General features: G+C 42.7%; 1 protein-coding gene across 5 annotated transcripts in view; it reads left to right on the top strand.

Annotated features, from left to right (window-relative positions):
• The window catches only part of LOC107146207 (upregulator of cell proliferation), a 48,178-nt gene extending 28,911 nt beyond the window's left edge, over positions 1-19,267 (top strand). For 3 of the 5 annotated variants that reach the window (XM_048786504.1, XM_015490255.2, XM_048786502.1), the window contains exons 2-6: positions 9,288-9,314; positions 9,620-9,690; positions 12,933-12,983; positions 13,297-13,335; positions 15,937-19,267. In XM_048786504.1, the coding sequence (XP_048642461.1) occupies positions 12,950-12,983; positions 13,297-13,335; positions 15,937-18,533 (2,670 nt within the window). In that variant the 5' untranslated portion in view covers positions 9,288-9,314; positions 9,620-9,690; positions 12,933-12,949 and the 3' untranslated portion in view covers positions 18,534-19,267. Of the gene's footprint in view, positions 1-6,916; positions 8,476-9,287; positions 9,315-9,619; positions 9,691-12,932; positions 12,984-13,296; positions 13,336-15,936 lie in introns of those variants that run through there. The other 2 variants (XM_048786501.1, XM_048786503.1) reach the window with 2 other exon arrangements.
• The last annotated feature ends 7,998 nt before the right edge of the window (positions 19,268-27,265 follow it).

Genomic DNA, 27,265 nt, shown 5'->3' with positions numbered 1-27,265 from the left:
AGAACTATTTCTCTCAGAAATCTCTCAGTTTGGGGGTGTTGGGATGATTATGGCCTTAGGGTTCAGGTGGTCACTCTGCCTCCTCTCCTAGCAGGCAGTGTTATTTTATCTGGCACCTCCTTGTCCTTCCTGTGTGTCACTTGATAGGATCTTTTCATGTATATTGTACATTGTCTCAGCCATTCCTTTGCTGCACAGCAAGTTTTTGTTTTTTGTTTTTTGTGTTTTTTTTTGTACTGAAGATTAAACCCAGGGGCACGGAACCACATCACCACCTCTTTTTTATATTTTATTTAGAGACAAGGTCTTGCTAAGTTGCTGAAATCCTCTCTAAGTTGTTAAAGCTCTCTCTAAGTTGCTGAAGCTGGGTTTGAACTCAAAATCCTCCTGCCTCAGCCTCTCAAGCTGCTGGGATTACAGGCGTGTGCCACTGCAACTAACTTGCACAGCAAGCTTTAAGCCTTTCAGAGTTGCCTTTTATAGGTGGGATGTCCCTCCCCCAGATTTGTCCTAGATATCATTGTGTATTGAATTGTGTCCCCCTGAAGAAATATGTTAGAGTCCTAAATGTGTTTCTTTTTGGAAATAGGGTCTTTATAGATGTGATTAGTTAAGATGAGGTTATACCAGATTAGGCTGGTCTCTAGGGTAACTTGATGGGTGTCTGTATAAGAAGCAGAAAAGAGGCACATGGGAGAAAGCCATGTGAAGACAGAGGTAGAAGCTAATAATACATCTGACAAGCCACACACACGGTTGGTATTAGTTTCTAGTGGCTGCTGTCAGAAGTACCACAGACTAGGTGGCTAAAAAAAAGAAGTAGTAGTTTATTCTTTTACAGCTCTGGAAGCCAAAACAAAGAGATTAGCATGACTTGTTTTAAATCTGGAGATTCTGAGGGGTTTCTGCCCCAGACCTCTCTCTGGCTTCTGGCAATCCTTGACTTTCCTTGGATTGTAGATGCATTACATCAGCCTAGCCCTGTTGTCATATGTCATTCTTTCTGTGTATCCAGATTTCCCTCTTAAAAGGGCATTAGTTTTTGCATGAGAGGCCCAGTCTATATCACCTTATCTTAAAATTTAACTAATCACATCTGCAAGGATCCTGTTTCCAAGTAGAGTCACATTCACAGTACCAGAGTTGGGACTTGGGGCACCCAGTTCAACCCACAACATATACCCAAAGGTTTAAAAAGATTTATTGCTAAAAGGAGTGAGACTTTTGGGGCAGAGCAGATATCTTGGAGTTTTGCTTTGGTTTAGAGTGGTAACTGAGTGAGGGTCCCCAGCCAGCACCAAGGAAGGAACCTCAGGCTTTCTTGTCATCCCACCAGATGTAGAGCAGAAAGGGAAGGGGACTTGAAAAGTCTTACATCTAACCTCAAAAATGGAGTTGCTCTTTATTATCCAAAGCAGTTTATAATGTATTGTCAATTACATTTTTGTAAGTATTTATAGCTGTGTCATCTGTTATCATGATAGGATGACAGTGTACCTGTGCTCATCTAGTGCTCATCTGGGACAGTTGTTTTTCTAGGTACTATCTTGTCTTTTGGCATCACCCAGTGAAGAAGCCATGGTTGTTGGTGGTAATCAGTGGTTGATGTGAGACAAGACCTGGGCCTGCGCACAGTTTTACCCTGTTTGTGCATGGCATTGATGGGCATTGTCCAGGGGTTGTCTGCTCTGAGGCAGATCAGCAGAAAAACAAAGGTGTGGCTTATCCCAGTGTCCAATGGATTCTTTTCTTCCCTTTCCTACTCTTCCCCTTTCTACCCCTCCTCTTCTTTTCCCTTTTTCTTTCTTTCTATCCATCTGTTCATCTATTTATCTATCCATCCATCCATCCTGGGGATTGATCCCAGGGATGCTTTACCACTGAGCTATGTCCTCAGACCTACCTACCTACATACGTATCCATTTTTTATTTTGAGAGAATGTCTTGCTAAGTTGACTAGGGCCTCACTAAGTTGCTGAGGCTGGCATTGAACTTGTGATCCTCTTGTCTCAGCCTCCTGAGTCACTGGCATTACTGGTGTGTGCCACCACACCCAACTCCAATAGATAATTTCTTATTCATTAAACACCCAGGTCTGCTGAATCAGAAACTCCAGGTATTGGTACAAAAGCTCCCCAGTTAATTCTGTTGGAAAATTAGAAAAACATAAATAAAATAAGAAAAAGAAAGGAAAGGGAAAAACAAGAAAAAGAGAGACTAGGAAAGTTAGTTTTGCTTCGTCTTCCATGGAGAGGTGGAAGAGAAAGGTGAGCCATTGTAGACTTGCCAGAAATAGAAATAAGACCACCTCGTGCCAGTCACAATAGAGGTAGGTCTCTGGGTGGATTCCATCTGTATCCTGGCAATGTTCAGGGTTTTCATCCTGTAGCCAATCTGGAATAAACTTCCTAACATGGTGAGAAAGAGCTGAGGACACTGAAGGTCAAGTCACTTCTGCCCTGGAGAGATGTGTGTGCTAAGAGGTGCCCCTGGAAGGCACACCCTAGAGGCTTGAGAGGATTTGTTTGTTTTGGTGTGTGCATGTGAATGTAGGTGTGTGTTTATTTATTTAATTTTATTCTGGTACTGAGAATTGAAGCCAGGGGTCTGTTTACCAAGTTACATCCCCAGCTCATTTTATTGTTTATTTTAGGACAGGGTCTCAGTTGCTGAGGCTGATGTTGAACTTGGGATCCTTCTGCCTTAGCCTTCTGAGTCCCTGGGTTGTAGGCATGCAGTACTGTGCCTGGGTTGCTTGCTTGCTCATTTATTTATTTATTTATTTATTTAAAAATATTTTTTAGTTGCCAATGGATTTTTTACTTTATTTGTTCATTCATATATGGTGCTGAAGATCAAACCTAGGGCCTCATACATGCTAGGCAAGCACTCCACCACTGAGCCACAACCCCAGTCCCTTATTTATTTATTTTTGAGATAGATGTTATACTGCATTATCCACAAACTGGTGGACACAAATGATCCTCCTGCCTCAGTCTACTTGAGTAGCTGGGACTACAAGTATGTACCGTATGCTCTGCTGTTTTCTTTTTCTTTTTTTTTTTTTTTTTAAGCTATTTATAGACTAGCTTCTAAGACAGGGTTAGATTACTTTTGCAAATGATGGAGCTCATTTGCAAACCTATGGATTCATTTTTCACCTCTAGAAAGTGACTTTATTTCCATATTTTGGGGCCACCTAAACATGTATTTTGAATACTGGTAAGAGAATATTTACCCTTGCTGGCATGGGGGTACACACCTTTAGTCCCAGTGATGTGAGAGACTGAGACAGGAGGATCACACGTCAGAGGTCACCCTCAGCAATTACTGAGACCCACTTAGACCCCTAGCAGCTTAGTGAAACCCTTTCTCAAAATAGGAAAATTAAAAGGTCTGGGCATGTAGCTCAGTGGTAAAATGCCCCTGGATTCAATTCTCAATACAAAGGAAAAAGAGAGAGAGGAAAGAAAACATTTACCCTTTAAAAATTACCTCTAGTATTAAAAGTTGAAAGTTTTCCAGAATTGCTAAGGATATGGGAAAATATTCATGATCAGTTAAGTGAGTAAGAAAGTAGAATATGTAGAGTAAAATATACTAATTAAGAAAAAAGAGCATAGAGCCAGAGTGAGTCTCAAGAGAAGACTGAAACTACACAGCTACTAAGGAGGGAGTCAGATGGAGCACACAGAATGCAGTGTATCAGTTAACAGATGTCCTAGAGTAGCATCAGTGGACTGAAAGGAGGGAAGGACAGATTAATGTAGGGATAGTTTTTGAAAGTATGATAGGAAAGAGAGCAAAAGCATGATACTTTTCAATATTTTATATTTATATTATTTTGGAATTTAAAAAAATAGTGATATTAGTAATTTGCAAAAACTGCTTTTCAGAAAACTCCCTTGCCTGTGTCTAGGACCTATTAGTATTTTGCCATCCTAATTCAACTCTGCCTGTAGTATAGATGGGAAGATGCCTAAGGCTACAATGCCCACTGCACAAAATGGGGCTGGAGTTAGGGTTAACAGATTGACTCTTTGTATAACTTTTGAAATTATTAGCTATCATTAGAAGTTATCTCAAACCTTCCTGAGCCTTAAAGATAATGAGCTAGGACCGAGGGTATAGCTTAGTGGTAGATCTTTTGCCTAGCATACACTGAGTCCTGGGTTCGATCCTCAACACTGCAAAAAAAACAAAAAAAATAATGAACTAGAAGAGAACCAGATATTCAGATATTTGGGTCCTAACTCTGGTGATGTGGGCAGATCCCTTGGCCACATCTCTCTGAGCCCTGCTTTCCACCTTGCAAAGTAGATTTTGGGTATTGAATTAGTCTGCTTGAGCTGCCCTCTAAAGTACCACAGACTGGGGGCTTACACAGAGAGATTTACGTTTTCCAGTACTGGAGGCTGAAAGTCCCAGATCAAGGTACTGCAGATAGGATTTCTAATCAGGTCTTTTTCTCTGTGCATTTTCAGAGAGAGCGCGCGCAATCGCGAGCCCTCCTCTTATAGGACACCGATTTCATCACATGAGGGCCCTGCCCTCGTGGCCTCATTTAGTCTTAATTACCCAAAAGCTTCATCTCTAAATATAGCCACATTGGGATGAGGACTTCGACATAAGAATTTTGAGGATACACACAATTTAGTCCAGTACAAGTATTCAAAGATATCATGCATATGTGTAGTAAAGTTGTAAAATAAGAATCATTAGACACTTGGCTCTGCCTCCAGTTTCCCCCATTTTTCAGGAGCAGTGATGGATCCACAAATAATGGTTTGTGCATTTCAGTTGTGATGGGTTGCAAGCAGTTTGGGAGCAAGAATAAAGTACAGAATTTGCAAATATGTACTCTTTTCTAAATTAGCACAAACTCAAAATCATCCCTGTGGCTTTGCCACTTTCTCACGTGGGATGGAAAGGGGTGAAGTTAAACTCCTGTCCAGGGCACTATCTGGAAGGCATGTCTGGGGGACAAGTGTCCAGCTAGGAGGCCTGTTATTGGCATCTTGGGCTGTAAAAACCTGTCATCTGCTCTCTCCCTACCTGACATTCTCTGGCAGCATCCTGGAGCCTCAGGGCCAGGCTTGTAGCTTCCCCTCTGTGGAACTACTTTTAACCTGTCATGCTGTTTTTCTTTTTTAAGGTTACTTTTGGTGTTTTTCATGTTACAAAGCAATATGTAATATGTTTTCTGCAGACAAGTGAAGAGAAAGCAATGAAAAACTTGTATTTTTATCAGCATCAAGGTTTGATGAAGTCACATTTTTTTTAATGCTTTGTCTATAATGACTAAGATGGCCATGCACGCAGGAAACCTTTAGCTATTGGGACCATCTTAAGTGGGTGGCAGAAGTCTCTGGGTAGAGAAGGAGACCCCAAGGAACATGCTGGAATAACAATGAAAGGTTCTAAAAGTTCCTCTGGGAGGATGTACTTAATACAAAACTTTTGTCTTGCTGAGCAACTGAATGGGGGTTTAGGGAGGTGCTCTATGCCTTCTTCAAGGGGCCTGAGGCCTGTTCTCTATGCCACAGACTCACATATAAAATATGCACTCTTGAAAGAATAATTTTTTAAGGACACCATGTTATCAAGTCTTTTTTTGGCACCCATTTGTCTCATCTGTCCCAACCCTGAATCATCATCATTTTAATAGCTCTATTAGTTTTATAAAATTAACACATGCTATTATTAAAAAATACAAATAAGACCAAAATAGTTGAATGTCCTGTTTCCCAGATGTAACTATCCACTATTAATTTTAACTTTTTTTTTTAATATATATATTTTTTTAGGTGTAGATGGACACAACACAATGCCTTTATTTTTATGTGGTGCTGAGGATCGAACCCGGGTCCCGCCCGTGCTAGGCAAGCACTCTACCGCTGAGCCACAATCCCAGCCCCTAATTTTAACTTTTTAATCTTTTTATTTACAAATAATTTCCTTTTAGAGATAAGTTACAAAAATAAAAAAGGTCCCAAGACCCCTTCTAGAGTCTCTCCTTTTTTTTTTTTTTTTTTTTNGTTAGGACCCAAATATCTGAATATCTGGTTCTCTTCTAGTTCATTATTTTTTTTGTTTTTTTTGCAGTGTTGAGGATCGAACCCAGGACTCAGTGTATGCTAGGCAAAAGATCTACCACTAAGCTATACCCTCGGTCCTAGCTCATTATCTTTAAGGCTCAGGAAGGTTTGAGATAACTTCTAATGATAGCTAATAATTTCAAAAGTTATACAAAGAGTCAATCTGTTAACCCTAACTCCAGCCCCATTTTGTGCAGTGGGCATTGTAGCCTTAGGCATCTTCCCATCTATACTACAGGCAGAGTTGAATTAGGATGGCAAAATACTAATAGGTCCTAGACACAGGCAAGGGAGTTTTCTGAAAAGCAGTTTTTGCAAATTACTAATATCACTATTTTTTTAAATTCCAAAATAATATAAATATAAAATATTGAAAAGTATCATGCTTTTGCTCTCTTTCCTATCATACTTTCAAAAACTATCCCTACATTAATCTGTCCTTCCCTCCTTTCAGTCCACTGATGCTACTCTAGGACATCTGTTAACTGATACACTGCATTCTGTGTGCTCCATCTGACTCCCTCCTTAGTAGCTGTGTAGTTTCAGTCTTCTCTTGAGACTCACTCTGGCTCTATGCTCTTTTTTCTTAATTAGTATATTTTACTCTACATATTCTACTTTCTTACTCACTTAACTGATCATGAATATTTTCCCATATCCTTAGCAATTCTGGAAAACTTTCAACTTTTAATACTAGAGGGAATTTTTAAAGTGTAAATGTTTTCTTTCCTCTCTCTCTTTTTCCTTTGTATTGAGAATTGAATCCAGGGGCACTCTACCACTGAACTACATTCACTATTCCTTTTTTATTTTGAGTCAGGGTCTTGGTAAGTTGCCTATGCTGGCCTTAAAATTGTGATCCTCCTACTTCAGCTTTCCGAGTTGCTAGGATTATAAGTGTGCGCAACCATGCCTGGTCAGATTCTCCCATTAACATTTTACCTCATTTATCATTGTTGTTCATCACTTCTCTTGTGTACTCTTGCATTTCTCATCTGTGTCTATGTGTGCCTATATACACACACACACATAAACACAAAAATATTTTTTTCTTACCATTAGAAACTTCGTCCATTCAGGTTGCTGTAGCAAAATAACATAGACTGTGGGTGGCTTTTAAACAACAGAAATTTATTTTTCATAGTTCTGTAGTTTGGGAAGTCCAAGATCAAGGCACCATTTAGTGAGAGCCCATTCCTTATAGTGCATTCTTGCTGTGTCTTCACATGGTGGGAGATGAAACAAGCTCCCTTGGGCTTCTTTTATAAGGGCATTAATCCCATTCATGAGAGCTCTACCTTCATCACCTAATCACCTCCAAAGCCCTATCTCCAAATATCAATACGCTGGGGGTAAACTTTTTAACATATGAATTTTGGAATGATACAAACATTCATTCCATATTCATTCCATAGAGAGAGTAAGTTATATATACCACCTGACTTTTCCCTTAAATCCTTCAGTGTTTCCTAATAATAGAGATACTTTCTTATATAACCACAGTACAGTAACACAACAGTACAGTAACACAACCATATTTCTTTCTTTTTTTTTTTGTTTGTCTTTGGACCCCAAAATTTCCTTTTCTAGTGCAGGATCTAGTATAGGGTCAGGTATTGTGTTTGGTTTTGTCTCTTTAACTCCCTTTAATCCTGAACATTTCCATAGTCTGTCTTTTGTGACATGCACACTCTGGAATAATACACTTCTCCTCTTTAGCATAAAGTCCCTCATTTTGCATTTGTCCTCATGATTGATCAGAACTTTACCTTCTGGGCCAGAACACTGCAGAGATACTGTGTCACAATAGGGCACATGAAGTCTCCCTGTCCTCCACATTAAGGTTCATTTTGATCATCCAGAGTATCACCTGAGCTCTCCATTGTGTTTTTTTCTTCCTGGCACCTAATAAACAGTCTAAAAGGAGACATTTTAAGACCAGGCAAATAGCCTGCTCCTCATCAGCATTCTCCTCTTTGAGAGTTAGCATTGGGTATTTGCTCTTGCTTGGACTATCTTGATATAATGTTTGCAAAATGATAGCATTCTGACTACAGCACCCCTTCCATATTTAACATTCTGTTGTGAGCAAGAGCCCTCCATTTATTTGTCTGTTATCTGTATGGACTAATTAATTCCTGTTTTTCAATGGTTTTAAATTAATTACTGTATTCTATTCATGCTCACATTGTCCCCAGTTTGGCCAGGGGAAGCCCCTCTAGTTGGCACCCGAATCCTATACATGCCCCAGAACTTTTCAGAGCACTTGCTTGCTTTCTGAACGAATATACTCAAGTCCTCTTGTTCTTTCCCTGCTAGCCCTGGCATTAGCCAGAATCTCCAGGAAATCGTTGTTTCTTTTGCCATGGAATTAAAGGTACGAGGTGTGCGAATTGCTATTGCAGTGTCTTTGCTTCCTGGCTCATATTGGGGACAGAGCTATGTGTGTGTATACATATTCATATATACATATCTACACATAGAAATATGCATGTACATAAACAGATCTGAGCATCCATGTGAAGTTACAGTTCATACTAGTGCCTCCATTCCATTACACCTCTGTAAGTTTTGTAACTTCTTCTTATATTTATATGTCCTTTCTTCAGTGAAAACCGTGGCTTCTGACAAAATCAACACATATATTTGTTTGCTTATTTCTATGACATACCTAAAATAGGTTATTCATAATGGAAATACAGTTCTTAAGTCTTTATAAAAGAATTCAGGGACTGCTAGTAGTATAGCTCAGTGGTAGAGTACTTGCCTAGCATCTGTGCTTTTGGTGTATAAATTGCCTAGGCTAGTCTTGTTTGATTCCCAGCATCACTTAAAAAAATGTTAGGATCATCCCTCCCTGCCCACACTATTAACTTTTAAGAACATTCCTTTAGATTTCTCTATATATGCCTATAGATAAATACACACAATTTTATTAAATTGTATCATACTAGAATACTATTTTGTAACCTGACTTCCCCTCCTAATTAGTATATCATTAACATCTTTGTTCATCTAAAATCATTTTGCCCACAAAAAGAAATCCACAGGATATTTTGTAATGGCTGCAGAATAAGATCATAATTCTTTGTTATCTGTCTTTGATTTTAAAAAGGCATCCAACTTTTTGCTATTATATATAAAGCTGGCATCAACATCTTTATAACTAAATCTTAATTATTTCCTTAGGATAGAAGTGGAATTACTGGTCAAAGGGTATGTATATTTTTATGTCTTTCTGAATGGCTGTATTTATTCTCTGGCCAGCAGCTTTTGCGAGTGCTGGAGTTTCCAGGCTAATGATTCTTGACTGGGCTGCACATCAGAGTCATAGAGGGCACTTTTAAAAGCAGAGATGCCCAGAACCGGCTCCCAGAGGTTCTGGTTTTGTGGACCTGGGGTATAACCCAGAATTTGTAGTTTTTAAAAGCTCCCCAAGAGATTTTCATATGCAGCCAATTTGATAGGTGTAAGCCATAGTTCATTATATTAATTATGTTTTTCTTCTGAAATTGTTTCAGACATTCTGATTTGGGAGAGGTGGCCCCAGAAATAAAACCATCAGAGAGACGAACAGCTGTGGCAATTGCAGGTAAAGTTGGACTTGAGCCCACTTTGAAGCAGATGTGTTTTCTTCTGTCCCATTGGGTTTCTGGGTTCCAGTACTTTCCTGGGCTGGGGATCATGGATCTCAAAAATAAATAAGTGTAAGACCTTTATTTTTCCTTTTTATAAGAAGATTGTATCTCAAGGTGTTCTATTCAAGTCTTGTGCCCACTTTTTAGTGGAGATATTGTCTTTGTTATAAAATTGTAAGAGTTCTTTTTTTGTATGTTTAGTATGGGGCTTGATCCCCGGGGTGCTTTATCACTGAGCTGCATCCCAGTCCATTTTATTTTTTATTGTGAGACAGGGTCTCACTAAACTGCCAAGGGTCTCATTAAGTTGCTATGGATGGACTGGAACTTGCGGTTTTCCTGCCTCAGGCTCCCTGAGTCCCTGGGATTACAAGTGTTTGCTACCACTCCCAGCATAAAGAGTTTTTTATATGGATACTTAGATCCTACCAGATATATGATTTACAAATATTTTCTTCTATTGAGTTGATCATCTTCGTTCCTTCCTTTTTTTTCCTTTTCTTTTCTTCCCCCTATCCCTCATCTTCCTTATTTCCTTCCTTGCCTATGCTGGAGATCAAACCCAGGGCCCCAAACATGCTAGGCTAGCACTGTGCCACTGAGCTACATCCCAAACCCTCTTTTTTATTTATAATGTCCTTTGATGCACAAGTTTTTTTTTTGTTTTGTTTTTTCTTCTGTTGCCTGTGCTTTTGGTATATAAGAACCCACTGTCAAATCTAAAATTATGAAGATTTATGTCCATGTCTTTTTCTAAGAGTTTCATGGTTGGGCACTTTCATTTGTATCATTGATCCATTTTGAATTAATATCTTGCATACAGTGTTAGATAGAGGTGTAACTTTATCCTTATGCATGCAGATACCCATACCTCATTTCTTTTTCTTTCTGTTTTTCTTTTCTTTTCTTTTTTTTTTTTTTTTGTAGTACTAGGAATTAACCCTGACTCTACCAGTCAGCTACATCCCCAGCTCCTTTTCTTATTTTAAGACAGGCTTTTATTAAATTCCATAGGCTAGCCTTGAAGTTGTGACATTCCTGCCTCAGCCTCCCAAGTCACTAAGATTATAGGTGTGTGCCACCAAGCCCAGCTCATACCTCATTCTTTCTTTTTAAATTTTTTTTTGTAGTTGTAGATGGATAGCATGCCTTTATTTTGTTTGTTTATTTTTATGTGGTGCTGAGGATCAAACCCAGTACCTTACATGCTAAGCAAGCACTTTACCACTGAGCCACAATCCCAGCCCTCATACCTCATTCTTGATGCTAATAGCTCTAAGGTGTGAAATGATGTCTTAAATTTCTGTTTACTGCCCAATAACAAGTATTCCAAAATTTGATGGAAAACACTGTAGAGGGTGCATACCAACTATTGTAATAATTGGTGGGAGGAGATCATTTCGTTTGAGTGAAAATGGCTTTAATTGCCCTATTTTGAGTTCTCCCACTTAGGCTAATAACAGTTCTTAATGGATATAATTTTAATGGTAGGTCTGGCCCACACACTGCCCTGTGCCCATTTGAACTTGGTGCTCCTATGGTGTTGGAGTTCAGGCTTACCTCCTCTTGGGCCACACCCTAGTAAGAATTCTAGTAGAGTCCTTGGCTCATGGATCTGAGCCTTGTGGCCTCCCTGTATTTGCTGTGGATTTGTGCTCTTGCTGGGGCCCTGCTTTGTCCCTGCCTGTTTTTTGCATAGTTTGCTTATTTGCCTTCTGCATCTCTGCCTGTGGAACATTAGGTTGTGTCCACCTCTTAGTTCCCTGACTTTGACTACTTTGTGCTCACTTGACTTCTTGTACCTGTTATCTCTCTGAATCCAAATCAGGCTCTTTTCCATCCCTAACCAAGCAAAGCCCTGTTTCCTCTGGGGACTGAAGGTTACTTTTGATTCCAGCTCGGACTACTCTAGAACCTCCAACCCCATCCCTGGCTCTCTAGTGTTTCCCATTCTCTTCTCTAGCCATTTCCATATATGGTATTTTGGATTCTTTGTAAAAAATTTTTCTGATGTTTACTTCACTTTGAGCAAAATAACCTTTTGACTGCTAGACATTGCAGTTTGAGTCAGGGGAACTGTCCTGCATTGTCTCTTATATCTTTGGGCTGTTTAAGAAGCCCTTTCCTTTTTTTCTCTCAGGCCTGTCTCATATTCATTTCCCAGAGACATCATCAAAGAAGACAGTTTGAAATTTTAGAATTTTCTCTTAATTATATGGGAATCATGAGAGAATTGAAAATATCAGAATCTTTTTTTTGATAATAAGTTCTTAAAAATGTAAATTTGGGGACTGAAGATTTAGCTCAGTGGTAGAAGGCTTACCTCACATGCACAAGGACTCGATTTTTTTTAAAGTCTTTTTTTCCTGATATAAATATCTGATAGCATTAATTAAATACATTCTATCATTAAAATATTAGTGTTGATGAATTTAGTGTTATGCTAGAGACACAACTTTTCCTACTCTGCCCTCCCTACCTGGGGATTTGTGCTCTCATATAAATATCACTTTAAGTGATTACAAAGACTCTGATGGAATAAAAACAATGTTGAGCTGGGCATTGTGGCACATGATTGTAACCCTATCTGCTTTGGAGGCTGAGGCAGGAGGATTGCAAGTTTGAGGCTAGCCTGAGCAATTTAGTGAGACCCTTTCTCAAAAATTTTTAAAAAGGGCTGGGGAATTGGGCAGGGTGGCACATAACTTTAATTTCAGTGACCCAGCAGATAAGGCAGGAATTAGAGGCCAGCCTCAGCAACTTAGACAGATTCTGTTTCAAAAATAAAATAAAAAGGGTTGGGGATATAGCTCAAAGATAGAGGGTTTCTGGATTCCATCCAATACCACAAAAAATTGGGGTTGTAGGAGGTGCTTGGGATATAGTTCAGTGGTGAAGTGCTTGCCTGATATGCCTGAGGCACTGGATTCAGTCCCTAGTACTGCAAAGAAAAATTCCAAAACCTAAAACATTTCTTGAGCATGAGGAACAGTTATCATTGACCACAGTAACCTTACTTGAACTTTGTGTGTGTGTGTCTGTGTGTGGTGCTGGGGATTGAACCTCAGGCATGCTAGGCAAGCAAGCACTGTACCACTGAGCTATACCTCCAGCCCCCTTACTTAAGTGTTTTGATAGAAATGTTCTAACTTGCTGATGAAACTAAATGCCTGTTTTTTGTTTTTTATTTCCCTAGATTTGGAATGGAGAGAAATGGAAGGAGATGACTGCGGGTTCCATTATGGAGGTAGAAACTGTGGGACTTAGCATAGATTGATTTGGAGAAGGAAAAGGAGGGGAGAAAAGCGAAAAATAACTAGGATTTCATATTTTTAATAATTGAGATACTTTGTTATTTTGGTAAGAAAGAAGGAGAGTTCTGGGTTTAGCTTAAATTACTTTGTGTCAATCAAAGGCACATATTTGATTGACCTTCATTTTTCTTTTCTTTTCTTTGGTGCTATACTGGGGATTGAACCCAGGAATGTACTAAGCTGTTGTTCTACCACTGAGCCACATTCCTAGCCCTGACACTTTCTTTTTCTTTTCTTTTCTCATAGATGGTACGAATGAGGCTCAGGACAATGACTTCCCAGCAGGTATGCATTTCCTCTTTTTTTTCTAGCTTTCTTTTCTTTTCTTTTTTTTTTTTTTTTGTAGTNCAATGAATTCTTTTTTTTTCTTTCTCTTCTTTCTTTTTTATTTTTTTTTTTTTTTGGCGGGGTGGGTGGGTACCAGGAGTGCTTAACCAGTGAGCCACATCCACAGTCTGTTTTTATTTTTTATTTTGAGACAGAGTCTCACTTGGTTGCTTATAGCCTCGCTAAATTGCTGAGGCTGGCTTTGAACCTGTGATCCTCCTGCCTCAGCCTCCCAAGCCATTGGGTTTATAGGCATATGCCACCACACCCAGCTGTTATAGCTTTCTGATATATTATTGGAGGGGGACATTACCTAGGCTGGTGGTTCCACATCTATCTGCATCAAATCCTGGGAAGGCAAAGTGCCAGATCTGGGATGCCCTAATCCATTAACCATTTATGGAACATTAGTAATATTGCTGAAAACCAAACCTCTGGGGAGCTCAAACCATGGGGAGTAACTAGCAGTAGTAACCTTCTCCTTCAACACATCTACTTCCATATTTAGCATCTTTGGAGGGGAAGCTCAGGAATCTTTTTGTGTGTGTGGTACTAGGGATTAAGCCCAGGGACCTTGTACAAGCTATGTAAACTATACCCCGATTCCTTTTTTGAACTTTTGAAATAGGGTGTTGCCAAGTTGTCCAGGATGGCCTTGAATTTGCAATGCTCCTGCTTTAGCCCCCTGAGTAGCTGGGATTGTAAGTGTACTACCATGCTTGGCTGGATGGAACCTTTTTTTTTTGGTGGGGGTACTGGGGATGGAACTCAGGGGCACTCAACCACTGAGCCATATCCCCAGGTTTATTTTTTATTTTATTTAGAGACAGGGTCTCATTGAGTTGCTTAGCACCTCACAGTTGCTGAGGTTGGCTTTGATTTTGCAATCTTCCTGCCTCAGCCTCCCAAGCTGCTGGGATTACAGGCATGGGGCACCAGTCCAAGCTGGATGGAATCTTTTATTTATTTATTTATTTATTTATTTTAGTATTTATTTTTTAGTTGTAGTTGGACACAATACTTTTATTTTATTGATTTTTATGTGGTGCTGAGGATCCAACTCAGGGCCTTGCAGAGTGCTAGATGAGCGCTCTACCGCTGAGCCACAACCCCAGCCCTGGAATCTTTTATTAAACAAGTTCCTAAAGTGATTCTAATCTCAGCTAGTCTGGAAACCCTTCAGGTGGTCCAGTAGTTTCACCTGAGTTTGGGAATGCAGGCCCAGAGCTGCCAAACGGCCTGCCAAAGGCCACTGTTTAGGCACAGATGCATAGGAGAATGGGTTGTTTGTTCTGGCTTTTCCCTATTGCCTTTTACTCCTTGTAATGTAATAAAAACATTTGTTCTTTATATAGATGAAAAATTATGTCCCTGATTTCATCCAGGCAAAACTATGAAACTTGAATAATATCCACGCAGGATATTGCCACAGTGTAACCCTCCCATGCAGTTCCTCTGTTTTTGCAAGTTCCCATGCCACTTGTTCTCTCTGGAGTGGTCTTACAATCACACTGCTGAAGAACTCTGAGCCTTGTGGTCAGTGCTGTGGAGCATTTAGGTCACTTGGGAAAGGTCCTGAATCTGTTACTTGACCTTGGGAAACAATAGAAGGGCTGAATCAACCAGTGCTTTTTCTCTTGGTTTATTTAAGCATATTGCTTCCTCTCAAGAGGAACTGGAGAAAGGTTTGGAGCTTTTATTATATTTATTGTTTTATATATTAACATTTAAAGTAAAGTGATTATGTGCAGTTTGAACATTGGTAAGATGCCATGCCAGACTCTTGGAGATAGCAATCCTGTCCAGAGCATCTAACTTGTAAGATTTTATATTGTATAGAGTGATATTTGACTATCTGCACAAATAAACAAGTTTTCACTTAGTCTGCACCAGATATTTTACTATGACTAAAAATTACATATTGGTCTCAGATCTGATGCTGATCTATGATTGCTGACTTTCCTTGCTTACTAATATTTTCCTTTAAAATATTATCCAACTTATTTACAAGGAAAAATAACATTAATTAGAAACCAAAGAGTAAATAGTGATTGTGCCCCTGTGGAAACTTCCTGGTGACATTGAGGGAGCACAAGGCTCAGCTTATGTGTGTGGCCAGAAGCACTGGAATAACTCTGGCATGTATTATGGCATGGGAGGTGGGGCCTGCATTCATTACCTAAGGGGCATGTTCTGCTCACTCTAACCAATTAATTTTGAGCTAAGTGTTAGATTTTGGAGATTTCTAGAGAAACCAGAAATTGGTGCTTTTACGTGAACTCTCCCCAGTTTTTAATTGTGACTCTTTTTTTTTTTTTCCTTTCTGTTTTCTAATGTTATCACATCTGTGTAGGATGATAGTATTTACCTTGATATTGGGTCCCATCCCCTCCCTGATCTCAGATCAGCTAAACATACCCTGAGCCTCCTGTTTTTGCATCCCACTCCTAGGGACATCCTTTCTAACCCTTTCCTGCTGGACTCTCCCTCTCCAGCTCTACAGTGGCTCTTGACTCAGGAATGTAGACTGAGCAGTCATGTCTCCATTTCTTTCCACAGTGGAGAGAAGCAGGCTTCAGGAAATGCTATCCCTGTTGGGACTGGAGACATACCAGATGCAGAAGCTCAGCCTCCAGGACTCTCTGCAGATCAGTTTTGACAGTATGAAAAACTGGGCTCCTCAGGTTCCCAAGGACCTGCCCTGGCATTTCCTCAGAAAACTGCAGGCCCTCAATGCTGAAGCCAGGAATACCACCATGGTGCTGGATATGCCTCCAGATGCCCGGCCTGCAGAAAAGGAAAACCAGATGGAGGAGGAGATGATCTACTGGGATCCAGCTGAGGATATCGCTGCTGATGACATCTACTCTTTCTCTGAGTTGCCAACACCCGACACACCAGTGAACCCCCTGGACCTTCTCTGTGCCCTGCTGCTGTCCTCAGACAGCTTTCTGCAGCAGGAGATTGTGCTCAAGATGTCCCTCTGCCAGTTTGCACTCCCACTTGTGTTGCCTGACTCAGAAAACCACTATCACACCTTTCTGCTGTGGGCCCTACGGGCCGTTGTACGGACGTGGTGGTCCCAGCCCCCTCGGGGCCTGGGCAGCCTAAGAGAGGACAGTGTGGTCCTATCCAGGGCACCTACCTTTTCCTTCGTGCGCATGGATGTCAGCAGCAACTCTAAGTCCCAGCTGCTCAATGCCATCCTCAGCCCGGGCCGTAGGCAATGGGACTGCTTCTGGCATCGGGATCTCAACTTGGGCACTAATCCCCGGGAGATTGCAGATGGGTTAGTAGAGATTTCTTGGTTTTTTCCCAGCGGCAGGGATGACCTGGATGTCTTCCCAGAGCCTGTGGCCTTTCTGAACCTGCGAGGTGACATTGGGTCTCACTGGCTGCAGTTTAAACTTTTGACAGAAATCTCCTCAGCTGTGTTTATTCTGACAGACAACATCAGTAAGAAGGAATACAAACTATTATACTCTATGAAGGAGTCAACCACAAAATACTACTTCATTCTGAGTCCCTACCGGGGGAAACGGAACACAAACCTCCGATTCCTGAACAAGCTGATCCCTGTGCTGAAGATAGACCACTCACACGTCCTGGTGAAGGTCAGTAGCACTGACAGCGAGAGCTTTGTGAGGAGGATCAGAGGGATTGTGGGTAGTGTGGTACGGTCCCCCTGCAGGAGGGTGTCTGTGGAAGACATGGCTCATGCAGCCCGGAAGTTGGGCCTCAGAATTGATGAGGACTGTGAGGAGTGTCAGAAGGCAAAGGACCGAATGGAGAGAATCACCAGAAAGATCAAGGACATAGATGCCTACAGGAGGGATGAGCTGAGGCTGCAGGGAGACCCTGGAAGGAAAGCGGCCCAAGTGGAGAGGGAGTTCTGCCAGCTGCAGTGGGCCCCAGACCCACCTGAGAAGCACCGGGCTGAGCTGAGGCGTCGGTTTCTGGAGCTCCGGATGCAGCAGAATGGCCAGGAGCCTACCTCAGGGGTACAAGAGTTCATTGCTGGGATCAGCAGCCCCTCTCTGGGTGAGAGACAATACTTCCTGAGGTGGATGGAGTGGGGGCTGGCTCGGGTGGGCCAGCCACGGCTGAGACAGCCCCCAGAGACTCTTCTCACTCTGAGACCAAAACTCAGCGGGGCCTCAGACTTGAGTGAACCACTCTGGCCTGAGCCTCTTGGGGTAGAGCATTTCCTGCGTGAGATGGGGCAATTCTATGAGGCAGAGAGCTGCCTGGTGGAGGCAGGGAGGCTGCCAGCTGGCCAGAGGCGCTTTGCCCACTTCCCAGGCCTAGCTGTAGAGCTGCTGCTGCTGGGGCTGCCCCTGGAATTGGTGGATGGGGGAACCCTGAGCATCCCTGTTCGCTGGGTCACAGGGCTCCTCAAGGAGCTGCACATCCGCCTGGACAGGAGGTCTCGGCTGGTAGTTCTATCTGCCCTGGGGATACCAGGCACAGGGAAATCTATGCTTCTCAACACCATGTTTGGCCTGCGATTTGCTACTGGGAGGATCTGCAGTCCCCGGGGGGCCTTCATGCAGCTCATCACAGTGGCTGAGGGCTTCAGCCAGGACCTGGGCTGTGACCACATCCTTGTGATAGACTCTGGGGGGCTGATCAGTGGGGCTTTGACCTCAGCTGGGGACAGGTTTGAGCTGGAGGCTTCACTGGCCACTCTGCTAATGGGGTTGAGTAATGTTACTGTGGTCAGTTTAGCTGAAACGAGGGACATTCCACCAGCTATTCTGCATGCATTTCTGAGGTTGGAAAAAACAGGACACATGCCCAGCTATCAGTTTGTGTACCAGAACCTTCATGACATGCCTGTCCCCAGCCCCAAGCCAAGAGAGAGGAGGCAGCTCTTGGAACCACCCAGTGACCTGAACAGAGCTGCTGCCCAGATGGAGAAGCAAGGTGGTGGCTTCCGGACACTGGCGGGCCTAGCCTTCTGCGACCCTGAGAGGCAGCATGTCTGGCATGTCCCAGGACTGTGGCATGGAGCACCACCCATGGCTGCTGTGAGCCTTGGGTATAGTGAGGCCATTTTTGAATTGAAGAGATGCCTGCTAGAAAACATCAGAAATGGCCTGTCCAACCAAAACAAAAACATCCAGCAGCTCATTGAGCTGGTGCGGCGGCTGTGAGTGTTCAGGTGTTGGGGCTGCTATGGTGGCCTATTCTGATGGGGTCTAGCAGGCTGTGCCCAGGCACCTGAGAAGCGGCTGGTGCCTACTGCACATGAGAAGGAAGACCAGTAAAAGACGGGGGTAGGGGTCTCCTAACAGTGTTAAGAAAAGAGATAACCTCACAGACCAGCTCAGAGATGTCACTGGGGAAATCAGAGGCCCTGGGTGGGATGACACAAGCAGTAATTTGATCTTTTCTGAATCCTGTCAAGGTTCCTGAGGGTTGGTCCTATAGACAGCTACTCCTTCATTGGCCCCTGGAGTTCAGAACAGCTTCCTCAGTCACTGTACGCCCCAGCAGGCAGGGACATCCAGTTGAGGTTAGGAGTTGTCCTGAGGAAGCATAGGGGAGGTCTTGCTTCCACCCAACCTAAGGGTTGTGGACCAGCATTTGAGGTTTTGGTGATGTGATCCTGCCCATGTGTGGAAGACACTGCCATGGCACCAGATATGTGGACTGATCTGTGAAGCCTTCCCTGACCCTTGCCCCCAGGAAGCGTTCATCAGAAACCCTGTTGTGTCCCAGCACTTTTGTCATACCTCTGCCTCAACATTTCATGGCGTATTGTCACTCATGTGTTTACTGTCTGCCCCCAGACTGTGAGCTCCTTGAGGGCAGGGACAGAACATCCAGCTCTGTATCCCCAGGGTCTGGCACACTGTAGGCACTTAATAAATGTTTGTCGAATGAATGAATGCTCACATGATAGTAGTGCACAGGTTCTGCCTCTCTGTACCTTCACTGTTCTGTGTGCTCAGAGAGGATGCAACAACTGCCTAAGGAGAGCTCTGGAGAACTACATGACAAATGTGAAATTGTTCCCTTTCTTTAAGCAAAGAGCAATTCTGGCTGTTAACTAAGAAAGGAATTAAGTGCTTTCACAAGCACTTAGGTAATTCCATCTTTGCCCCATTTTATAGGTGATGGAGGAAGCCCCAGACTGTACACCTACATGGCAGAACACAAAGGAACCAGTGGTGTACTCATCCATTGGCTCTTCCTAACCTCCACAATATCTAAGGATCCCTGAGCCACCAGGGCAAGCCAGCCTGACCCTTATGGTGTCCTCTCCACATCTTTCCCTGCCCCACTTAACCACCATTTAGGCCTGATACTTGACCAGAGACCTTGGACTCCTGCCCTGTTGATCCTCCAGCTGGAATCCTACCCTGTTTCTTGTCCTTTTACCAGACTCAGCAAAGGTGCCCTCAGCTCCAGGGCTTCTGGTCTGGAACCCTTTCTTAAATGGAAGTTCCCTGATCTTCTTCTGTCTGCCTTGCTTGCTGGGGGGACCCAGTATGCTCCATCTGCTGATCTCTTCACTTTCAAATTATTGTCACTGTGATATGGGAGCAGTTTCTAGTTATATGTAGTAGGTAGATAGCAGTTAAGGAAAAACTTTCCCTTCTGAAACATATAAGTTGGGCATGGTGGTGTAATCCCAGCTACTGGAAAGGCTGAGGCAGGAGGATTGAAAGTTCCAGGCCAGCCATAGTGAGGCTACAACTTAGACCCTGTCTCAAAAAAGCCTTGGGTTGTAGCTCAGTGATAGAGTGTTTGCATTCAGTGTGTGAGGCCCTGGGTTCAATCCTCAGTACTGGGGGTGGAGATGGGGAGAAGATGCTAGCTGAGTTGGAAATACCAAGGCCTTTCCTTTTTTTCCACCAGAGCCGCAGAAGCTGCCCAGGGGCTTCTCCAACATAGTAGGAATTTCATCCAGGATAATCCTGGGCCTCAAGTTAAAACACTGGAAACTCCTTTAAGAATTGCTGAATATCCATTCCCTTAAAAGATTGAGCTGGTTAGGCTGGGGATATAGCTCAGTTGGTAGAGTGCTTGTCTCACATGCACAAGGACCTGAGTTCAATCCCTACTACCATTAAGAGAGAGAGAGGTGTATGTGCTAAGGAGGTAGTTCAGTGATAAAGCATTTACCTGGCATGAGTAAGGCCCTAGATTCAATCCCCAGCACTGGGTTAAAAGAAAAAAATTGATTCAAGCTGTTCCTAAAATCCATGACAGGGAAGTCAGCCCTAGTGGCTTCTAACAAATCAAGGATTCTTTATATAGGATCTACCCATTGTCCAAAGATAAATTCAATCTAAATGCCTGAGGCTTAAGTGTATGCAGCTCATGCTTTCATCAGCCTTTCAAAGGGATGCAGGATTTAAAGGAAATTATTACTAACCACTTAATAATCAGGGAAGTTATTCTATACATCCCCTATAAAACAACTGTACAAAATATTTAAAATTTTGAAAAAGATCAGTCAGCAGATTGGGAGCAAGAGAGTCTGCCAGGGGTAGCCTTGGTCAGAACCACTTTGAAGGAATTCTGAAACTACTTGGGTCAAGTGAGAGATCATTGCTACTCTGAGATGCAGGAACAGAAGAGGTCACCCTGGAGCTCTGACTTTTTTCAGGAAGTCACTTACATGTTCTCCTTGCCCTTTTGGTGGGTTGATGTCTCAAGCCCATGACTATGAAAAAGGGATTGACCTTCAGACCCTCAAGTTAGGGTTGTTCCTAGGATTCAAACTTACATAATCCCCAAAACTAGTTTGGTAGCTCTAGAGCTACAACCACAAAGTATCAGTCTGCCCTTCTCATTTCTGGATGTTTACCACAGCCAGAGGCCAATCTGCATCACACCTCAAGAAACACCTTTAGGATTTGAGAGGCCTAGAGCTTACAAAGAGGCTACTGGGGAGGTCATGTCTTATAGCCAAACTTTGCAATGGGAGAATCACTCAGGGGAAGCATGGGCAGAACAGCAGGCTGCTCATTAGGTGATCCTGTGAGAATTTGAGACAAAGGACCCTTGAGATGGACTGTGCTGTTACAGCACACAGGATTCTCAGCCTGGTCTGAATCTTATCCTTGCTTCCTCCTAACTGACCCTTGAGCAAGGTTACTTGGCTTCTCTAAGCCTTGGTTTTCCCACTAGCACCTGCTTAACAGTGAAAAGTGCTTACACAGTGCCTGCTCTGGAGGAATATTCTGTGAACAAGTGCCATGTCTCAAATGTCAACATGCCAAATTAAGAATCATTAATGTATCAATGTATCTTAAAAGTAACCATCTTTCTTCCTTAAGAATATACAAAATGGCATCTTGTAACTGATGTTATCTTACATTCACTAAATACAGTACTGGGTAGGGGTGGTGTTTTGTAGTCTGTACCAATGTAAACCTGATCTGTAGCTACTCCAGCTCCTTAGATGTGATGAATTAGCTCAGGAAAGAAAAATCCTTTCTCTTTTTGAGTCAGTAATAAAATGGTTTTGGCCCTAATCCTATCTGATTTCTTCTAGGACCAACAAAATACATCAGAGTGCAGCTTTATAAGCAGTGATGAGGCAGGGCCACAGAAGAGAGCCAAGCTGTCCTTGATCCTGGTTCATGATATTCTGCTCAGTCCACAGCAGCCACACCGTGGCTACCTCCATGCTGTTGTCGGCTGATGCCTCCCCCTGCCTGGCTGGCCCTGGCTTGCTGTGGTGGCACTTCTCTTTCACTTAAGTATCTGAGGCCAGCCTCCCTCATTCACACCACTTGACAGGGTCAGGGGCCTATCCTCTCTTGGTCCTTGTTTTATAGCATTTTAATTGTTTCCCCATTCAAGCTCATTTAAAAAAAAATTAGTTGTAGATGGACATAATACCTTTGTTTTATTTATTCATTTACTTTTATGTGGTGCTGAGGATTGAACCCAGTGCCTCACACATGCAAGGTAAGTGCTCTACCACTGAGCCATAACCCAGCCCCCTTCCAAGCTCATTTTATTTATTTTATTTTTTTTTTAATGTGGTGCTGAGGATCGAATCCAGTGCCTCACATGTGCTAGGCAAGCGCTCTACCACTGAGCCACAACCCCAGCCCCCCAAGCTCATTTTTATGTCCAGATTTAGCAAAATTCTGAGAACCTCGGGTGAAGATCTTAGTTGCCCTACACATGAGGTTTGTTCTTCCAGCTACCTTTCTTCCTCTTTCTCTTCCTCTTCCTTCCCTCCCCACTTTTCTTCCTTCCACTGGGGATCCAATTCATTGGCCTTGTTCCTACTAGGGAAGTGATCTCCACTGTACTTATATCCCTAGCCATGTCTTGGCTTTCTTTTTTATTTTTTTATTTTTTGTAGTTGTAGATGGACAGAATGCTTTTTTTTTTTTTTCCTAATGTGGTGCTGAGGATCCAACCCAGTGACTCATGCATGCTAGGCAAGCGCTCTACCACTGAGCTACAGCTCCAGCCCTGTGTCTCAACTTTCTTCAGGCAGATTCCATCTCCAAAGCCCAGGTTTGGCCCCTCCAGGTTCTGATATTTCACCCAGGATCATGGTGTGGTACTGGGTCTTTCTAACTGCACTTGGCTCTGATACCAGGAGAGTGGACATTCTCAGAGCCCAAAAGCTAAAGCTAGTAATTATAGCTTGGTTCTAACCCATGCACCTAGACCCTTTTCCCTGACCCTCAATGGAGGGAGAATGTGTGGAAGTGGGAGCTCACAGGAATCATGGACCATCTGTGGTAGGAGACACTTCTTTTTGGTTTAGTTTAGTTTTTGTTTTGTAGTGCTGGCAGTTGAATGTAGGAGTGCTCTACATTTGAGCTACATCCTCGGACCTTTTTATTTTATTTTGAGACAGGGTCTCACTAAGTTGCCCACACTGGCCTTGAATCCTTTGGCTTCAGCCTCGAAAGTAACTGGGATTTACAGTTGTGCTTTGTAATGGCTTTTCAGTGGTGGTTTGATTTATTTCTCAGAAGAGACAACCCCTGGGATTCTTGGTAAGTGAATTACCAGGAGTAATAGGTTTACAAAGAATAATGTGTCCACCTCTCAGCACTCTGGGTGGCTGGACCCAGCTGGACAGACCATCTCCAGGAAGTCCAGATCACTCCACAGGCCCTTTCTCTGCCTAGTGGCCCAGGAGTGGCAGGCCTGGCTGTAACAAGTCCCCTCAGTGCCATGGTCTTCCCCAAACAGGTCTCTGCAGATACAGGTTTTGGGAGTCCCTCAAATAAACTAATTTAAGATACTAATTCTCCACCCTACTGCAAACCAGAATCACCTAAGAGGTATTAGTTTTAGTCGGCCCTTTTGTGCTGTTTCTGTGACCAGAAGACCTGACAAAAACAATTAGAGGAGGAAAAGTTTATTTGGAGGCACATGTTTCCAGATGTCTTAGTCCATGGAATGCCAACTCCATTCTTTGGGGCCAGAGGTAAGGCTGAACATCATGGTGGAAGACTGGCGTGGCTCAGAACATGATACCTGGAAGCAGAGAGACTCCCTTCACTCAAGACAAAATATAAACCCCAAAGGCACACCCCCAAGACTCACCTCCAGCCATACCCCACCTACTTACAGTTACCATCCAATTAATCCCTATTAGGGAATTAATGCATTGATTAAGACTCTCATCACCCAATCATTTCATATGTAAGTTTTCTTGTATTGTCTCACAAATGAGCTTTGGGGGGACACCTCACATCTAAACCATACACCCATCCTAATGTATCTTTTTTTTTTTTTTTTTTTTAGAGAGTGAGAGAGATAGAGGTAGAGAGAGAGAGAATTTTTTAATATTTATTTTTCTTTTTAGTATTTGGCAGACACAACATCTTTGTTTGTATGTGGTGCTGAGGATCGAACCCGGGCCGCACGCATGCCAGGCGAGCGCGCTACCGCTTGAGCCACATCCCAGCCCCCCTAATGTATCTTTGAGCCCTTGCCCAACCATGGAACCCTGGAAGAAGACACAAGTATATGCTCTATAAACAGGAGCTAATTCTGTAATCTCGACTGATTTGGGGGCCTTCCTCTGATCTGTGAAGTCTAGAAATACTGCCTCCTTAGCAAGATGGATGGGAAAAACAGTGTGTCAAATTACAAAAAAAAGATGTTCCCATTAAAATGTTTCCATTGGTGGGACTGGGGTTGTAGCTCAGTAGTGGACTGCTTGCCTATCAGGTGTGAGGCACTGGGTTTGATCCTCAGCACCATATAAAAATAAATAAAGGGACTGGGGTCATAGCACAGTGGTAAAGTGCTTGCCTAGCATGTATGAGTCACTGGGTTCAATTCTCAGCACTGCATACCAATAAATAAAAATATTCACTGACAACTAAAAAAACCCAACAACCAAAGGCAATGTATCCATCTACAAGAAACATTTTTAAAAAGTTTTCATTGGTGATTTTAAACACAGTTCATACTAATGTACACAAAGTGTCATTTTAAGTTACTTTAATCATGTAAATTAACTCATGTGATCCCTCCCCCAATCAAGGAACCAGCTGAATTTTTTTTTTTTTTGCAGCAAAGCATTGTATCAACAAAGGGAAGGTTATGGTGTGTTTAAACCATAGGATTTTTGCCCTGAAATGTTCATTGTACTGCTAGATAGGTTTACAATTCCCAGGAGGCACCTTAGGAAAGGGGAAATGGCTTGAATCAGGAAAAATAAATAAATCTGATTGTACTGTGCCTACTGCCTGGAAGAGAAACCTGAGCTCCCAAGCACAGCATTCCTGTCCTTCTCATCTGGTCAACCTGTCTCCTGCTGCACCTGTACCTTGGCCCACTAGGTACTTGTGCCTTTGTCACCTTTGCCTGTGGTGATTCAGGACTCAGTGTAACAATCTGTTCTTCCCCTATTCCTTCTAGTTCATTCAGGATTTATCTTCCTAAAATGATGAATAGCTATCAGGGACTCTTTAAAACACTAGAAAACACTAAGCTGTTCCTGCTGCCAGAAATCTTACTGTGTAATTTTCACACAAAAAATTTTTTTGGGGGGTGATGCTCAGGTTTCAACCCAGGGTCTTACACATATTAAACATATACTCTATCAGTGAGCTACACTCCAACCTCACAACTATTATTGTCCCCATTTTACAATGAGGGAACCTGGGCTCAGGATGGTTCAGTCATGACCCACATTACACAACCAAGAGGTGGATCCAGGATTTGGATCTAGGTAGTTCAAATGCTAAATCCTATGTTCCCTGGCACATTGGAGCAGACTTATATAATTTATCAAATTGTAAAACCATCAAACTTTATGAAAACTTTAAAAGAAAAAAAGACTATCATTTAAAAAGGATTCTTTAGGAAAAACTGAATTCTTATGTTTGCAAGGCATTGTGGATTGTGGAGAACATCACATCTGTCTGTGCTCTTATCCAATATTCAGGACAACACAGGCTGCAGTAGGAAAAATGAAGAATAAAACATTCCTAGGGAGGTGAGGATGAAAGACCCTTTCATTTTATTAAGGATTTTTAAAAATCAAGATCCCAGAGAGGAATTTTGGTCACAGAAATCAACTGGACTGAAGCCAAGAGACTCCAGTCTTGCTCACTTTCTGTCTTTGCCCCAGTGTGACTGTGGGCAACTCACTTCCCACCTTGGTTTCCATTTCCCTCTTTATATATGATCACCTAGTCTTCCCTCCCTTGACAGGGTACAAGCATCATTAGGATGAAAGATGCAGGTCCTAAACAGCTAAATACTGGCAACTTCACACCATTCAACCTAACACAACCCAAACAGTTATCATATATTAAATATCCTTTTGACCCTAATAGCTCTATGAAGTAGTACTAGCAAAAAAATAAGCCATTTGATAGATAATGATACTGATACTGAAGTTTGTACAAAGGTTGTTATACAAGAGCCCACGTGTTTTCCATTACTGTAGTGAGTTCTAAAATAAGATACCAAGTGTTGCTATTTTCCCCTTTGACATTAAATAATTACCGGATACCAATTAAATTGGCACCCCTCTGGTGTGAATATTAAGGCCCTGGGATATCCCCATACATTTCCTTGCTTCTTAAAAATTTCCCTTCTTACTGGTGGCAAGTGGAACATGCCCGGAATGCCAGCTACTCAAGAGGCTGAGGCAGGAGGTTGGCATGTTAGAAGACAGCCTTAGCAACTCAGTGAGAGTCTGTTTTAAATTTTTTCTTTTTCTTTTTTTTTAAGCTGGGATGTAGTTGAGTGGTAAAGTGCAATGCCCAGTACTTGGGCGGTGGTGGCAGGCGGTGGGGAGAATCGCTCCCCTAGGGTAGCCACTATTAGATGATCATGAATGGCAAACCTCTGCATAACACATCCTTCAAGAACTGGGCACAGTTTTGACCAAAAACATGTTTCTTCCTTGTGGATAAAAGCCCAGAGTTTGGAGGTTTTGTTTTCTTGCGGTGTGAGGACTGAATGCAGGGCCTGCACATGCTAAGCAGGTGCTCTACCATTGAGCTATACACCAGCACCCACGCCCCGCTTATTTCACAAGATCTTTTGGAGAAACGCGCAGTTTAATTTCTAGCAGCTGGACGTCCTGAAGTCTAGATGGAGGCGGGGGGCGAGGCGGCGCGGGTTTTCCCCTTTCTTCATTTTCAGGACGCCATCACCTTCCCTACCGCGAGTTCTTGGAGGGCGAAAGCTCACGTTTGCATCATCAAATTTCCGGATGAGAAATCTAACACCCAGCAATCAAGGCCAGGAGGCTGTAACCCGGGTGAGCCCGAAAGACCAGCACCTGGCGCCAGGTAGTGCTCCTCTCCGCGGAGGCCGCCCCGCCTCTCCCGCCACCCAAGGCACGCCCCCGCGCGCAATTTGGTCTCGTCCGCGCTGTCCCCCCCTGCCGGTGCAGCACAGTGGCACGTCCTGGGCCCTGCTC

This window comes from Marmota marmota, unplaced genomic scaffold (assembly GCF_001458135.2).
Source record: "Marmota marmota marmota unplaced genomic scaffold, marMar, whole genome shotgun sequence".
Lineage (NCBI taxonomy): Eukaryota > Metazoa > Chordata > Mammalia > Rodentia > Sciuridae > Marmota > Marmota marmota.
The sequence above is the reverse complement of the archived record's forward strand: the minus strand, read 5'-3'. Positions and strand labels throughout refer to the sequence as shown.